The 15,023-nt window shown below is 41.7% G+C and overlaps 2 protein-coding genes across 8 annotated transcripts in view; one reads left to right on the top strand and one right to left on the bottom strand.

The window, feature by feature from the left end:
* Positions 1 to 521: 521 nt before the first annotated feature.
* ATP5PF (ATP synthase peripheral stalk subunit F6) lies at positions 522 to 7,714 on the bottom strand. 3 transcript variants are annotated; one of them, XM_082840198.1, is made up of 4 exons: positions 7,603 to 7,714; positions 3,976 to 4,152; positions 1,197 to 1,321; positions 522 to 699 (listed from the first exon to the last, which is right to left on the bottom strand). In XM_082840198.1, the coding sequence occupies exons 2-4, from the start codon at positions 4,137 to 4,139 to the stop codon at positions 662 to 664; spliced, it is 327 nt and encodes a 108-aa protein (XP_082696324.1). In that variant the 5' UTR covers positions 4,140 to 4,152; positions 7,603 to 7,714; the 3' UTR covers positions 522 to 661. The 3 variants fall into 3 exon arrangements, with proteins under 3 accessions (XP_082696324.1, XP_082696323.1, XP_082696325.1); XM_082840197.1 differs by lacking the exon at positions 7,603 to 7,714 and adding an exon at positions 7,450 to 7,509; XM_082840199.1 differs by lacking the exon at positions 7,603 to 7,714 and adding an exon at positions 7,258 to 7,381.
* GABPA (GA binding protein transcription factor subunit alpha) overlaps positions 7,602 to 15,023 on the top strand; it is a 33,742-nt gene continuing 26,320 nt past the window's right edge. The window contains exon 1 of one of the 5 annotated variants that reach the window (XM_082840190.1): positions 7,602 to 7,684. The gene's annotated coding sequence lies outside the window, so the exon portion shown is untranslated. Of the gene's footprint in view, positions 7,685 to 8,072; positions 8,198 to 8,569; positions 8,990 to 9,806; positions 10,442 to 13,330; positions 13,432 to 15,023 lie in introns of those variants that run through there. The other 4 variants (XM_082840191.1, XM_082840194.1, XM_082840193.1 and 1 more) reach the window with 4 other exon arrangements.

Genomic DNA, 15,023 nt, shown 5'->3' with positions numbered 1-15,023 from the left:
GCGTCCCCTGCATCGGCAGGCGGACTCTCAACCACTGCGCCACCAGGGAAGCCCTACAGCTTAATATTTTAAAGGAAATTCCTTTGTAGAACCCTCCCCTCTCCGGCTCCCAGCTCCCCCTGATCTATCCATATAGCCCCATAAAAGACACTGTGATCATTACACTGCAAGGGAAGAGGAGGGACCTGAGTTACTGGGATAATAAAAGCATTTAACATATGAGGAGATGGAAGTTAAAACACAATGGATGTTCCTGGACATATTCACAATCACACTTGAGTTTCCTGAAAAAGCTATGAAAAAGGATTTATGAACCATTTCTTCATATTCTGGGAACGGGTATAACATTCTCCGCAGCAAACATTCCTTAAGTCAGGGTGGCTCCCCTCCAGCAGTAAGTCTCCGCAACAAAAAGGACACCCCTGCACTTGGAGACCAATTAATCCAAGTCTCCATCTGCTTTGATATAACCAAATGGGAGGATCTAAAAACACAGAATTCAATACACTCAAGTGTACACCCAACACCACCAAATAATTTATTTTGAAATCAGAATTAAAAGAACATATGACAGTTGTGAAATGTATGTTTATGCTGTTACTTCTGATCAGTTATACAATTAATCTAGGACAAATTACCAGATAAATTTTACATTATTTCTTCAGGACTGTGGTTTCTCGACGACTTCAAACTTGGGATCTAAGAGGAAAAAAAGGTTCAAGCTTAGCCATACTGCAGTGAAGTTCATCTTCTAGAAAGTTTTAATATTTAACTCATCAATCTTCTGATTTTTTAAAGAAACATCTACATGGAAATATAACAACTGCTTAAGATTTATTCAGGACTTACAGTGAGCCAGGCTCTCTATTGTCATTTAACTACAACTATCATTATGAGGAAAACAGCATAATTCTCCCCAAATGTCAGATGAGAAAGAGGGACCAATTAACTATCCAAAATCACACAGCTCATAAGTGATATTGTCAGGAGTTTGATTTTAGATCCCTGCCGTTTAACCTCTATGCTATGTGATCTCCTACCCCCATGGCATTTATCCCAGAGCTTCCCATGCACATGTCACTGTTCTAATAAATTCACATGTAATTGTCATTTAATCCTCTACACAACCCAAGTATAAATATTCTCCACTTAAAATGATCTCCCACAACAATGAATCTGTGATTAAAAAGACTTACCTTCAAATGTGAAGTTAGGGAACGTATTCATGTCTGCTTTACCATACATTTGCTTGAGCTTAAAAAGCTCCCTGTCTAGTTCTTGCTGATACTCTGGGCCAACATCAACAGGTCCTCCAGATGTCCTGTTGTGTAAACGACCAAGTTGAAAACAGATTTTAATCATTAGTTTACAAAAACAAAATTAAGTTTCATAGATCTTCTATATGTAGGGAAAAGCAGACTTTTCTGAAAGATAACAAGCAGTTCCACTTGAATTTCAGCTCAAACTATTTTAACTACTACGAGGTTTCACATAAATGAAGCAACTTCAAACAAACCTCTAAGATTCAAGGTCTGTCAGTATCAAGGATACTTATTAAAAGTCAACCTCTCAGGGTCTAAGCAGCAATAAGGTATAACGGCCAAGTCTGCGGGGTCTGGGGTGAATGACTGCTTCCGTTTCAGCGTCAGCTCTACAATTTAGTAACTGTGTGAACTAGAGCAAACCGTGTGAACTAAACTCTACATCTACAACTCGAAGTCTTACCTGATGGTGGCGTTGAGAGAAAGAGAGATTGTGTACATGTACCACTCAGCATAGTGCCTGGCACACAGTGAGCACTCAGTTATCTACTATCACTATGATTTAGATCAACCACCACTGGACGGCATTCAAAAACTTTAAGTCTCTGTAACAGGGGCCTAACAAAGAAGCAAATTACTTCCTACCCCCAGAGGTTTTGCCATTTAGAAGAAAAAAATAACATGTTTATAAACAATTATGCTGTAAGGGAGTTAGGTGATAACCTACAAAGACACGGTTTAACAAAAAGCTACTTGAATTGAGGGATCACTTTTGCTAAGCTGAACAGGGAAATTGCATTTTAAAAAGGTGGCATTTGTGACAAACCATGCATTTGGGTCAGATTTTAATTTGAGACATTCTAAGACTGAAAAAGCAAGGATGAGGAGGTGGTAAAGCACTAGCTGTATGTGGGGAACACTAAACAGCCTAGAGGGAAAAGCCAGCGGGACCCAGATCACAGGAGGCCGAGAATGTTAAGCCTGGGACTTTGTATTTTGTTTGCTAAGCAATAAAATGACAAAATTAGAGCTGTGCTTTGGAAAGATAAATATAGCATCATGGACCAGCAGGGTTTACACAAATTCTGTTTGTCAGAACGTTACTGCCCACTTATCAATGAATATAATAAAAAAATCTATAAGTGAAAATTCTATCAAGGCTAATATTTTCACCCATGCCTATGATAAAAGCATAGGATCTTATTTATGCTACAGAATTTCCACAAAAAATACTGAGCCAGCTCTAATTTAAGAACTTGTTAATGATGTTTCTTGCTATGGACCCAATGTTCTTCTACATCAGCATGTGCAATAGAACCTTCTGTGATAATAGAAATGCTCTATGTATGTGCTGTCTAATATGGTAACCAGTAGCCATATCTGGTATTGAGCAATAGAAATGTGACTAAGGCAACTGAGGAACTGAATTTTTATTTACACTTCATTAGAATTTGAATAGTCACATGTGATTAATAGCTATAGAGATATACAGTTCAGTTCTAGATAGAGCCTTCAACCAGATACTTTGATGACTACTGTCCAGCTCTGGGATCTACAAGCTTTTAGAAACATTCACTCTTCCAAGCCGCCTTCCAAAATGCACCAGCTAGAAAGGAGCATTTCTTCCTATGAGTTCTCCAAACACTGAATGTGTCACTATCTTAGCATCTAACCTATTTAAACTTATATTGTATTTACTTGCTTAGAAACTTTCTACCCCATCAGACTTTAAGAATATTGTGTAGGGATTCCCTGGTGGCGCAGTGGTTGAGAGTCCGCCTGCCGATGCAGGGGACACGGGTCCATGCCCCGGTGTGGGAAGATCCCACATGCCGCGGAACGGCTAGGCCCGTGAGCCATGGCCGCTGAGCCTGTGCGTCCGGAGCCTGTGCACCGCAATGGGAGATGCCACATCAATGAGAGGCCCGTGAACCGCAAAAAAAAAAAAGAATATTGTGTAAATGCAAAGTGGCTTCTTTCTTTGTAGCCCACCACTGTTAATAGTCCAGCGCTTTGCACATGGTAGACAACCAAATAAAACAAAACTCTGAATTGATCTGTATCACTTTTCCGAAGATTTGGGCGTTGAACTTCATACTAAGGTCATCATTCATCTCCAAAACTGTGTGGTTCTATTATTATGTTGCTCCTGGACTTGCTTTATGTCATAAAGCAGGAGTCTTTTGATATTCCCAGAAATATATAAACATGGAAGTAGCATTAAAGAAAACATGTTGTGTCTATACATTTCCCCCAAATCATGATGTCACAAAAAGGGCACTGAATTGAGAGAATATTTTGATTATGTTTTCTCCACAATTAGTTTTATGACCTTAGGCTAATCAATGTCTAAGGGGCTTAGTTTTTCTCAAATATGGTTCCTAAATGATTTCCAAGATCCCATGTACTTGTATGAATTGATTCTAGTTTATAATAAATGACATTATAGTAGGGATATATCTAAAATGGCACTAGATTTAATGGGATTCTCCCTTGGAACCCACATAAGGAAGAGAATATTTGGGACTTAAAAAAAAAAAAATCAAGATTCTCATCTTCTTCTTTGGAGCAGGTAATGAACCTTTATGATAGAGATCAGCTCAGTGAAGGTCTTAGACACTTTCAAACGCCAAGTAATTTTTTATTACCATCTTAAAACTTACATACTTTGAATATTCACACGTACACCATAGTTGATTATCTACCCACTTACTGTCGCTTAGTTCTATATTCTCTAATCTTGTCCACGAAGAGTTTCTGGACAGGATCAAGTTCCTTATTAAATGCCACTGCTGTAAAACCGATGTTCCTCCTCAAAGAGACCGAGACTGCAGACTGAATGACAGAGGTCAACCTGAAGAGCCTCTGAAGAATCATGGTGATTCTGTTACTGGAAACAACCACCAGAATGTGAAGATACTTTAAAATAGATATAATTGTAAAACACCTGTTAATATTGTTATAGTGGGCATCTAATTCTACTAATTGCTACAGAACTTAAATCATACCAGAATTCAGTAAACACTAAGAACAGTCACCTGACCACAGCTCCCTTCCCCTCTCTACCCGACACTGCAAGTTTTTTGCTTCTTAACCAAAAGGCCCTGGAACCTAGCAGCAGTTAGGAACCACTCAGGCCTGTGTGTGGCTCCACTAGGGTCAGACGCAGAAAGCAAGCTCAGAATCTGGGATGGCATGTTTTCTTCTCCATGAATTTATTAGTCTTGGCTGCCCACCCTCAGCAGAAAAAGAATAATACTGATCCCCAAATTAACGTACCAGGTTTCCCTGACTCCCTCAAAGGGCAAAAAGGGAGCTGTGCAGGGAGCCTGGAGACAGTTGCCTGAGCCTCAGTTTCTACTTCCCGGGCCCACAGGGAAAGAAACTGCTCTTCTTGTTACAACTACAGGATTCTAGACATTCAAGGACACTGTAAAAACCAAATCTAAGTCCAAAAGAACCAGCAAGGAAGACAGCAACTAGTCCAAGGGAGCCCACCAACAAGAGAGGAAAAATCAAGCAGTACAATCTAATCAGTGAAATAGAATTTGTGAAGGAGAAGAAAGTCTGAACTTTTAAAATAAGGACTTAAAGACTTCTAAGTCCTAGACTTCCTGAAGCTAAAATACATGGTCATCTAACTAAAAAATTACAGTATATAAATTAGAGGATGATCTCAGTTGAGACCTCATTTAGTGTCCTGAAAAGATCAAATGCAAAAAAAAAAAAAAAATTGTATGCAAACAGAAATTCCAAAAGAAAAGAAATAAATAGGGAGACCATAAATAATTAGAAAAAACTGCCCAAGATGAAGAAAGGCTGATTAAACTGAAAGGGCTTACCAAACCCTTCCGGAATGATGTTAAAGATTCACACCTCAATACAGCCTGGTAAAATTTCTGAACCTTAAAGTGAAAACCCAACATGCTAACATGTTTCCCATGCCCCCCCACCCAAATTACCTAATAACAGCAATAACAATAAGCATCATCTCACTGACACTGGACTACTATTAAATTATAATACTACTGCTCAAAGTGTGGTCTGGGGACCAGCGGTAGTATTGCCTTACTGGTCTATAGTAATACCAAAATTGGCAATAAGCATTTAGAAACTTTTACAGCAAATTGACAGAGTAATTCATATCTGTTGAATTTAATAATACAAAAAGAGTTCATATTTTGTGTGTCTTCATTGTTCTGTCTTTCATCTACTAATTTTTCCAGTAATTCATTTTTACTGTATTCTTCAAAAATATCCACACGGGTTGAGGGGAAAATGGCCCTTTACTAATGAGAGTTGGAAAGCACTAAGCTAGACGACAATGGAGTAGCACAGCAGTTCTCAAATACAGGTGGCGGTATCCCCCAGGAGATATCTGGCAATGTATGAAGACATTTTTGGTTGTCTTGATAGCGGCGAGTGTTACTGGCCTCTAGTGGATAAAAACCAGGATGCTGCCAAACATCCTATAACAACAACAACAATAATAACAATAGCCTGCCCACAACAAAGAAATATCTGGTCAAAAATGTCAATAGTGCTAAGGTTGAGAAGCCCTGAAATTGCACATAAAAACCACCAAAAGAAATCCTACAATCAACCAAATATCCTTCACCTGCCAGCATGAAAGAAAATTATTTGAAGAAATTAAAGATTTCATCATACATCACTCTTATACCTCATCAGAGGAAAAAAAGGGGGGGAGGGGAGACTCCAAGCAAACAACAAATGACCTTAAGGTGCCACTTAATAGCATTCTCATTTTACACAGAAACTGAGGCTTAGCGTTAAGTACCTGATCCCAGGTTACACAGTAGAATTTGACAGAACACAAACATATTTTTCAAATTGTGCAATTCAGTGTATATTTTCCCCTTTGGCAACGTAAAAACACACAACACTCTGCAACGTGGTCACCTAACACTTGTTCAGCCCTAGGTATTTTGCAAAGTACTTCTAGACATATTCTCTCCTTGTACCCTTATGGCAATACTGTGAAGAAACAGAGAAAGGTGTTCTTATCCCTCCTTTACAGATAAGAAAATGTTTAAGAAAAGTGATTAAATTATTCATATTCCCACAGTTAATTTGCTCTAAGTCTAACATTGCAAAGATCATGTTACTCCTACTGCAACATGGGTAAAACCCATTTTCATTTTTTTCTATTTCTATCATCTAAGTACGAATGATTCCCAAATCACACTTCTAATTTTGGTCTTTTTCCTGAACTCCAAACCTATACATTCGACAGCTCTCATCCTTTCCTAAGTCCTACCGGGCCCTCAAATTCAACTTATCTAAAAAATGAACACATAATCTCACTATCAAAACTTGCTCCTTTTCCTTTATTCCGTTTCATTTTTTTCCCCACTGATTAAAGATCTAGTGAGAAAGATACATGTTATTACACAAATAGGTATAAAATACCAACTATGATTAAGTTCTCTATTCGAGTACTATGAGGGGCCACGCCAGCCTATGATAGGGATTTGACACACTCAGAAAGACTGGGGAAGGCAACAGCAAGAAAAGGGTACAGCGTAAGAGGCGGCCTTGTGCTGAGAGGGAGCACGGTTCTCCCGTTTACAATGATGACTGACCAGCCTTTCGCTGCGATTTCGGCGCATGTTCATTGCTGAAGTCAATCCACAACTCGCCTGACTTAACCGGCTCTCTTTTTCCCTCCTGGAATCCGTGATGTAAAACAAAGCTGCTTAACCAAGTTTTAGCACCACCAACGTTTTTAGGTGGGTTGCAAACTTTTAAGATTACTATTATCCTTTCCCCTCTTACGTTCTACTTTTAAATGCTGTAGTTCAGAACAATCGCCCGCGCGCCAGGGCTGAGCAGGCCTGGCTGCAGACCGGCCCCGCGGGCATGACCTTGGCTGCCCCATCCGGGCGGCGGGTCCATGAAGCGCCGGCCCCCCTGCCTCCCACGCCACCCTGAGCGTCAGTCTGGCCCTGAGAGCGGTATTATCAGGGCTACCTACTGAGTCTACCGCAAACTTCAAGGCCTAAAGGCGCCGAGGTCAGCAATGACTCCGGGCCAGACCGTGAAGGTGTCCAGGATACAGGAGGCTCTCTTTCAGAAGGGCAGAGGTGATAGGCATCCCAGACCTCGTGAAGAAACCCAGAATGCTCGTCCCTAGAGGCCAAGTGAGTCCAGTTACCCTCCCAGTCACCTTGCACTCGGTGCCGAGCTGCCAGAGCTACCGCCGCCGCCGCCACTACCGCCACCACCGCCACCGTTTTACTTCCGGCCCTGGCTCCGCCCCCCCCGCCTAACCGCCATCGCAATGCATTATGGGCCGCCGTTTCAGTCGGTCGACACTCACCGGACAGGAAGCGTCTCGGAGACAGTCGGCGACCGGACGGCTCTAGGTGAGACAGAAGCCAAACAGGAGGAGGAAGTGGAGGGTAAGTGCTTCCGGGTCCCCTGGCGACGCCTCCGCCATCTTTCCTTCTCCCAAGTTGACCTGCTCTCTTTTTCCCTCTCGGAAACCTTGTTTTGTACGCATGCGCACTTGGACTGGCCTTTCCCCTAGTTCAATCCCCACCGCCCCGAGTCAGCGTCCTCTTTCTTGGGGTGGTTGAGGTGTACGACTGTGCAGGCAAAGTGACAGAGTGTAAAACAAAGCGGATTGGGGCGTTGGGCTCCCTTGTGCCCCGTGAGCCTTCGTTGCCTCGGGCGTTCGTTTCGCGCAACCTGCTGGGAGTTGTAGTCCCGGACCCGGGGGTGCCTGGGAGGTGGGAGGGGGGGTTGGAGTTTCTCTGCGCCGTTTTCGCGGGAAGGGCCCAGGGGCCTCTCACTTCGAGTCGCTGGAGCTGCGGGTCTTACCGGGAGAGACGCCGCACGTGGAGCCCGCGGCGCTGCGGTTTTCAGCCGGCTCTGGACTGCGGGCGGGGGCGACGGGGCCGAATCCAGAGCGGGTGAGTGCGGCCGCTGGGGAGGAGGGGAGCGCGGGTCCGCGCGGGCCGGCTTCGTTCCGGGGCCTTCTCCCCCACAGCGGCCCCCCCGCGGCCGCCTCTGTGTTTTGTTTCCGCTGGTCCCCGGCGCTGTGACTCCCATTTCCGTTCGTGGAGACTTGAGGGAGCCGGGTGGGGAGGGGCGGGGGAGGCTGTGCGGGGAGCGGAGGGAAGGGGCGGGGGGCGCGCGGCGCGGGACTCTGCTAAGCCGCGCGCACTCGGGGCCCCGGTCGTTCGTGTCACCCTTCGCCGCCCCCTTCCCTCACTATCCCCTGCTCGACTGTCCGCCGTGGTCCGCATTCGCTGCGGTCGGGATCTGATCCTGACGCCCCGGGGATTTCAGAGGAACATGCAAAACCATCCTCCTTGCCAACTCAGCGATTCGCTTTCACTTCGTATCCAGTTGTCTTTCTAGAATTCTTACAGTTGCATCAAAGCCATCTATTAATGTATATGGTGTCCGTTGGGTTTCTTTTAAAAACGAGGAAGTGTGAGGCAAGGGGAAAATGATGGGTTAATGTAGCTTGTCAGCTTTTTTAGTTTTTTTGTGGACTGGAAGATACGCCCGCGCGTGTTTGTATTTAGGAACCCTAGTTTGGTTAGGTTAACATCAGAGAGGACAACGCCTAATGTTGCACTGCAAGATGACGAGTAGTGATTTAGAAATACGCGCAGTAGGTCTGAGTCGTGAGGAGCAAAGTTTTAGAAAGGTCAACTTAAGCAAAGTGAAGAACTGGACAGTGATAACGTTCTTAGGTACTTTGTTGTCTTAAATATCAAAAGAAATTGGTCCAACTCGTTCGGAACTACTTAAAGGGAATAATAATCTCTCTCTCTTAGGGTTTGATCCAAGCTTTCCAAGCTTATTTATTTTTAAACATATTCTGACACTAGGTGGACTTAAGCAGTTTTTACGTGGATTGCGTCTACAGGACCAATGCCATGAGGGGTGTATAGTCTTGAAGTAAGAAAATAATGAGCTAGGTGTTTCGTTGAGGCAAGTCATGAGAGCATGTGGAGGCTGAATACCAAATTAAAACTGTTGACTTTAATCTTCCTCCAGCTTTTATTTATGAAACTTCAAGTTTACAGAAAAATTGAAAAAATTATACAGTGAAATTATACAAGGAACACCTTCACCCCCAGGGTCACCAAGTGTTAACCTTTCTCCACTCTTGCTTTCTTTCTCCATGTGTATCCACACAGATGTATGTGTGTTACTTTTTCTTAGCTATTGACTTTATCTTTAAGAAACAAAAATGTCTTTTAATTTACTCAGGATACTTAACAGTATTTTTTAGCTCGAGAGAATGTGCAGTTATCTGGTAGGTACTCCCAGATTGCACTTGTATTTATGTATCCTTTATTTATTTATTATCCTTTATTTATTTATTGTCCTTTACTGGGAAAAATTGGCCTAAACTCTGTAAACTAATAATGTGTTCCAGTGAAGAATAATCCTCAAATTTATCTGTGACTCTAAAAGAGAATGATAAACATAACTGTATTTTAAAGAATAGTAGCCTTTCCTAGAATTGTTAGTTAAATATAAATTTAGTTTGTATTCATTTTGTGAAGTGTTCTGAACCCAGGTTAGATTTAATCTAGGAGAAACCAGGGTGTCAAGGGGCACCTTTTCCTAGGGGGAAGGGCCCAAAGTAATGCTCTCTTCTCCATTTTCTTACGTATTGATATAGAATCCTGGGGAATTGTTTCCAGAAAAAGAGCTAAGACCCACTCAAGCAGTGATATCAAAGATTTGGACAGTTTCCCAAATCTCTCCATTGCTTCTTTAGCTTAAATTTAGAGAATTGAGAAAGAGGAAGATCAATTCAGGGACTGTAAGTAGCATGATTTTTTCCAAAAGCATATTGGATTCTTTTTTTTTTTTTTTCTTTATTTGGCACCTTCTAGAGACTGATCTGTGACTTTTTTGGAAGATCACAGGGTAAATTTCTTAACAATCCTCTTAGTGCTTATACTCAGAGGTACCAAAGGTGTCCCTGCTGATAAGCCCTCAGGGCCATTTCTCAGCCTCTGGTTGTTACCAGAAAACTGGGTTCATCTCTTGGTGGGTGGCAAGACAAAAGACACAACCAAGCCAAAGATCAGAAGAAGAAAGGGTGTACTACTTGCAGCAAGGAGAATACCAGGATCTTCCCAAAGCGGTATCCTGAACAGCAAAATTGATGACCTTTTAAGCTAAGGGTACTTGCATATTCATGAAGGGTCTTGGGTGGTGCATGCCTATTCATGAAGGGGCTTCAGCAGGATAATTCAGCATAGAATTGGGGCAAAGGTTGACAGCATCCATGCTTTAGTTGATTGAAGTCACAAGGGTCAGAAAAGGTCAACATTATCATCCCTTAGGTTACAGTTGATCTGGTGGTTGAGCGCTGGGGGGGGGGGGGTTAAATTCTGAAAAACAGCTTAAGAAAGTGCTTCAGGCTAATCTTTACCATGGAAACAGAACTGGGAGTCTTTATAACTGATTTATTATCTTTGCTATTGTTACTCCTTAAGAGCATTATTACTGAGACCTGTTCAAGGGTAATCATTGTGGCCAGGCTTAGATTCCCAAATGGCTTAGGCCAAAAATGGCTTCTCATGTCAAGAAAGCCATGCCTGGTCCTTCTTCTCTGGGTACCGCCTACCCTATCTGCTTACAGTTACTGCTTCTTAGGCTTTCTGTTTTTCCAAAGTTCCTAGAAAATTCACTTGTTTTCTAATCTTTTTTTTAAAGTTGGTTATGGAGATGGGAGTGGATGTCCTTGTAGGCCCTGAAAATACAACATAAATGATCATTTTAAGTGCTGTCCTGCTAAAAACCTTATTCTGGTTCTTACTTTTTTTGTACAGTTTTTATGATTTTTGCGTGTATGTGTGTGTACGTTACCTCCTTGTTTCTAACAGCTACTGTAGTTCCATAGTGTGTACTTCTTTCACATTTTCTTGTATCCGCCAATACTCTCTTACCATGGATATTGGCTTCAGCTTTCAGCTATCTCCAGCAAAGCTGCCCTTAACATCCTATTATCAATCATCGTGAGAATATCTCTGGAATGCTTATCTGAGGGCAAGATTGCTGGGTCATAGGTATAAGCACTTTATTTGAGCAAGTGCTGCTAGATTTTTCTCCAAAATAGTCCTGTCTATACTCTATCAATAGTCCTGTCTATATTCTATGCCCCCATGTCCCTGCTAACTCTTTTCAGTATTCAACGTTCTAATCTTTGCCATATATGCACAGTATAAAGTGAATAATTTGAATGTGAGCATTTCTTCATGTCCGTAGCCATTTTGGTTTCTCTTTATGTGAGTTTCCTTTTTCTGTGCTTTACTGACTTTTCTAATTTGTCTTGACTTTTGGGGGGGTGTTATCAACTTGCAGGAGTTCACTGTGAATTCCAATTATTAGTCCCTTGTCATGTGTGGATATTGGAAATATCTGTTTCTACTCTGTAGCCTGTCAGTTAAACATAACTCTTAATTTTTATGTAAGGAAATCTATCAGTTTTTTTCCTTATGGTTTATGTTTTTGAAATTATGTTTAAGAAATCTTTTCTATCATTAGACCACAAAAAAATTCCCACCATTTTCTTCTGTTAGCTTCATAGATTTACCTTTCACATGGAAGCCTTTTAGGCTTCTGGAGTCAGTTATACAGTGTGTAATAGTTGTTATAACATTCACTTATCCAACACATTTTAATAGAGTGCCTACAAAGGGAGAGGCAGTTCAAAGTTCTTTGTATATATCTGTGAACAAATACCCCTTCCCAGGTGAGCTTGTGTTGTCCTACAAGGATAGGCCTTATTGGGTCACCACCTCCTGTTTTGCTCTAGTGCTCAGGATGAATTCCACAGTTTTACACATAGTATCTGTTAAGAAATAGGCTTTATGGGGAAAGGGAAGACTTACTAGGCCAGGGTCAGCAAGAAAAGAAAACAAAAGCCCTTCATTCTTTCATCATCCCAACCAAAATCTGCTGGGGCCTAGGCATTCTGCTGGATGTGCATGATGTGTATCTATTTCAGTGGAAAGCCCCACCCTCTTATTATGCTTTCTTATTGTAGGGGAGCTGTGAGAGCAACCTTAATAATGTGGGGAAAGTCAGATCATTTTTGTACTAGGCAGTCTAGATTTGGATGCCAGCGATTTATAGAATAAGTTGTCAGAAAACCAGCTCCCCAGCATTTGGAGATGTTTGGACCTGAGGAGAGTTACAATCCTTTTTAAAGTGGGAAAGAAGACTGTGTTAGTTTCCCAGAGCTACTGTAACAAATTACTACAAACTTAGTGGCTTGAAAACAATTTATTATCATACATTTCTTGAAGTCAGAAGTCTGAAATGGGTCTTCCTGGGCTAAAATCAGATGTTGGCAGAGTTGCACGTCTTCTGGAGGCTCTAGGGGAGAATCTGTTTCCTTTTTCCAGGTTTTAGAGGCTGCCTGCGTTCCTTGGTTTGTGGCTCCTTTCTTTCATCTTCAAAGCCAGCCATAGCCAGCCAGTCAAGTCCTTCTCACTTAGAATCACTCTGGATCTCTTCACATTCCCTCTTTCCCTCTTAAGGATACTTGTGATTTCCTTGGACTCACCTAGATAAGCCAGGATAATCTCTGTATTTGAAGGTCAGTTTATTAGTAAACTTAATTCCCCTTGGCCATGTGATTTAGCATAATCACAGGTTCTGGGTTGTTATTGTGCCTACCACAAAGACCTTGGTCCCTTGAGAAGTTGGGACCTGGGGAAGCCCCGCCCACCTCCAGTAGCTAGGGGAAGTCCGTAGGCCAGGCAAACCAACTTAAGTTCCTGGGGTCACTTTTGGACAGTTTTGGTTTTTGCACCCTGGCAGTGATCCAACAAAGAAAGAAAGACAATAAATGTAGTAAATTATTAGTATGTTAGAGGATGAGTGCTGTGGACAAGAAGAAAGATGTAAGGACAAGTAAGGAGGCCAGTGTGGGAGAGGGAGTCAGAGCAGTAGTAGAATGGGGATGGGGAGTAGATCACGTAGGACCTTGTTGGCCATTGTGAAGTCTTTAGTTTTTTTTTTACTGTGAATGGTATCAAAGGAGTGCTGTGATGTAACTTCAGTTTTAAAAAGGATCACACTGGCAGTTGTATTGACTGAGAACAGACTGCAGGGGGGCAAGGGCACCAACACAGGGAAACATGTTAGGAAGAGGCTATTCCAGGTAAGAGATGGTGGAGGCTCTTGTTCTAGTGTATATTTGCAGTATAGAGCATGTACTTCAGTTGATAGACCTAAAGCATGACATTATGGAGCCACAGGCAGTTTAGCCTCACTAACCTCTGGATAGTTTTCTTATGAGGGTGGACTCAAAATAAGATTGTTCTGTGTAAAGCATTTGAATGTGGTGCCTGATACTTAGTAAATAATGGTTATTATTAATAGGAATGAATATTTGAATTCTTCATTTTGTCAAATCTTTAAAGTGGGAGCATGGACTCCTTTATAAACATTAAAGTACCAAATTTAGAGGACCATTCCTTGCAAGTCAGAGAGTCGAAGGCACTTAGAAGTACTTTTTTAGATGTAGTAGTAAACTTAGAAAACTCTATTCTGGACTGAGAATATATATTGAGTCCAGAGACAGATTCACTGACCTACAGTGAGGTCCTAACAGCCTGAAACATTAACACCTTGGAAATGGTCATAAAGAAATACCAATATATGCAGCTATTTTATGCATTACTTAGCATTTTTTTAATTATAATGTTTTAGTATCAAGAGTACAAATGGTACAAAATGGCACATAATGTATCAATGGTACAAAAATCAATGGAAGTTTAATGTAGCAGGTAATAATTTTACACGAGAGAATTAAAAACTGAAGTAATGGTTTATTTAAAATGTATAAAACCACATCTGAAAAACAATCATAAAAAATTCTAGTGTTGGGACTTCCCTGGTGGCATAGTGGTTAAGAATCCACCTGCCAGTGCAGGGGACACAGGTTCGATCCTCGATCCCTGGTCCAGGAAGATCCCACATGCTGCGGAGCAGCTGAGCCCGTGCGCCACAACTACTGAGCCCACATGCCACAACTACCGAAGCCCACGCACCTAGAGCCTGTTCTCCACAACAAGAGAAGCCACCACAATGAGAAGCCCATGCATTACAACGAAGAGTAGCCCCCACTTGCCCCAACTAGAGAAAGCTGGCGCTCAGCAGCAAAGATCCAACGCAGCCAAAAAAAATAAATAAATAAAATTCTAGTGTGTAATCAGGGCAATAATGCACATATCTATAATGATTTTGTTACTTTATTTTGCTGTTTGAGAATATTGTACTGGCATTTATAAGAAATGTAACACAAAGCTGGGATTAACTTTTATATTATTCTGTCAGTATAATGGTTTGCAATAAATTCTGCTAAGAAGGTACAGCTTTTAGCTGAACCATTGTAAATTGTTCATCTCCATGTTGTTTTTTGTTTGGCCACACCATGCATCATGAGGGATCTTAGCTCCCTGACCAGGGATGGAACCCATGCCCTCTGCAGTGGAAGTGCAGAGTCCAAACCACTGGACTGCCAGGGAATTTCTATGTTGATTTTTAAGCTGCAGGTTTGAATCTGTTATTAAGACTGAATTGCTGTAATATAGTTGACATGCCTTCACTTAATTTTGAAGTAACCTGAATTAATTTATTGGCTGAGATTGGGCTGAAAACATCCCAGTAAATCCAAGGGAATGATAATGATGTCATGTCAGGCTAATAAACACCATTTAAACAAAAACTAGTTTATAAATATTAGTTGTG

The sequence above is a fragment of the Leucopleurus acutus genome (genome assembly GCF_964270905.1).
Source record: "Leucopleurus acutus genome assembly, chromosome: 5".
Lineage (NCBI taxonomy): Eukaryota > Metazoa > Chordata > Mammalia > Artiodactyla > Delphinidae > Leucopleurus > Leucopleurus acutus.
Note: the sequence above shows the minus strand (reverse complement) of the source record. Positions and strands in the feature narration are given on the sequence as shown.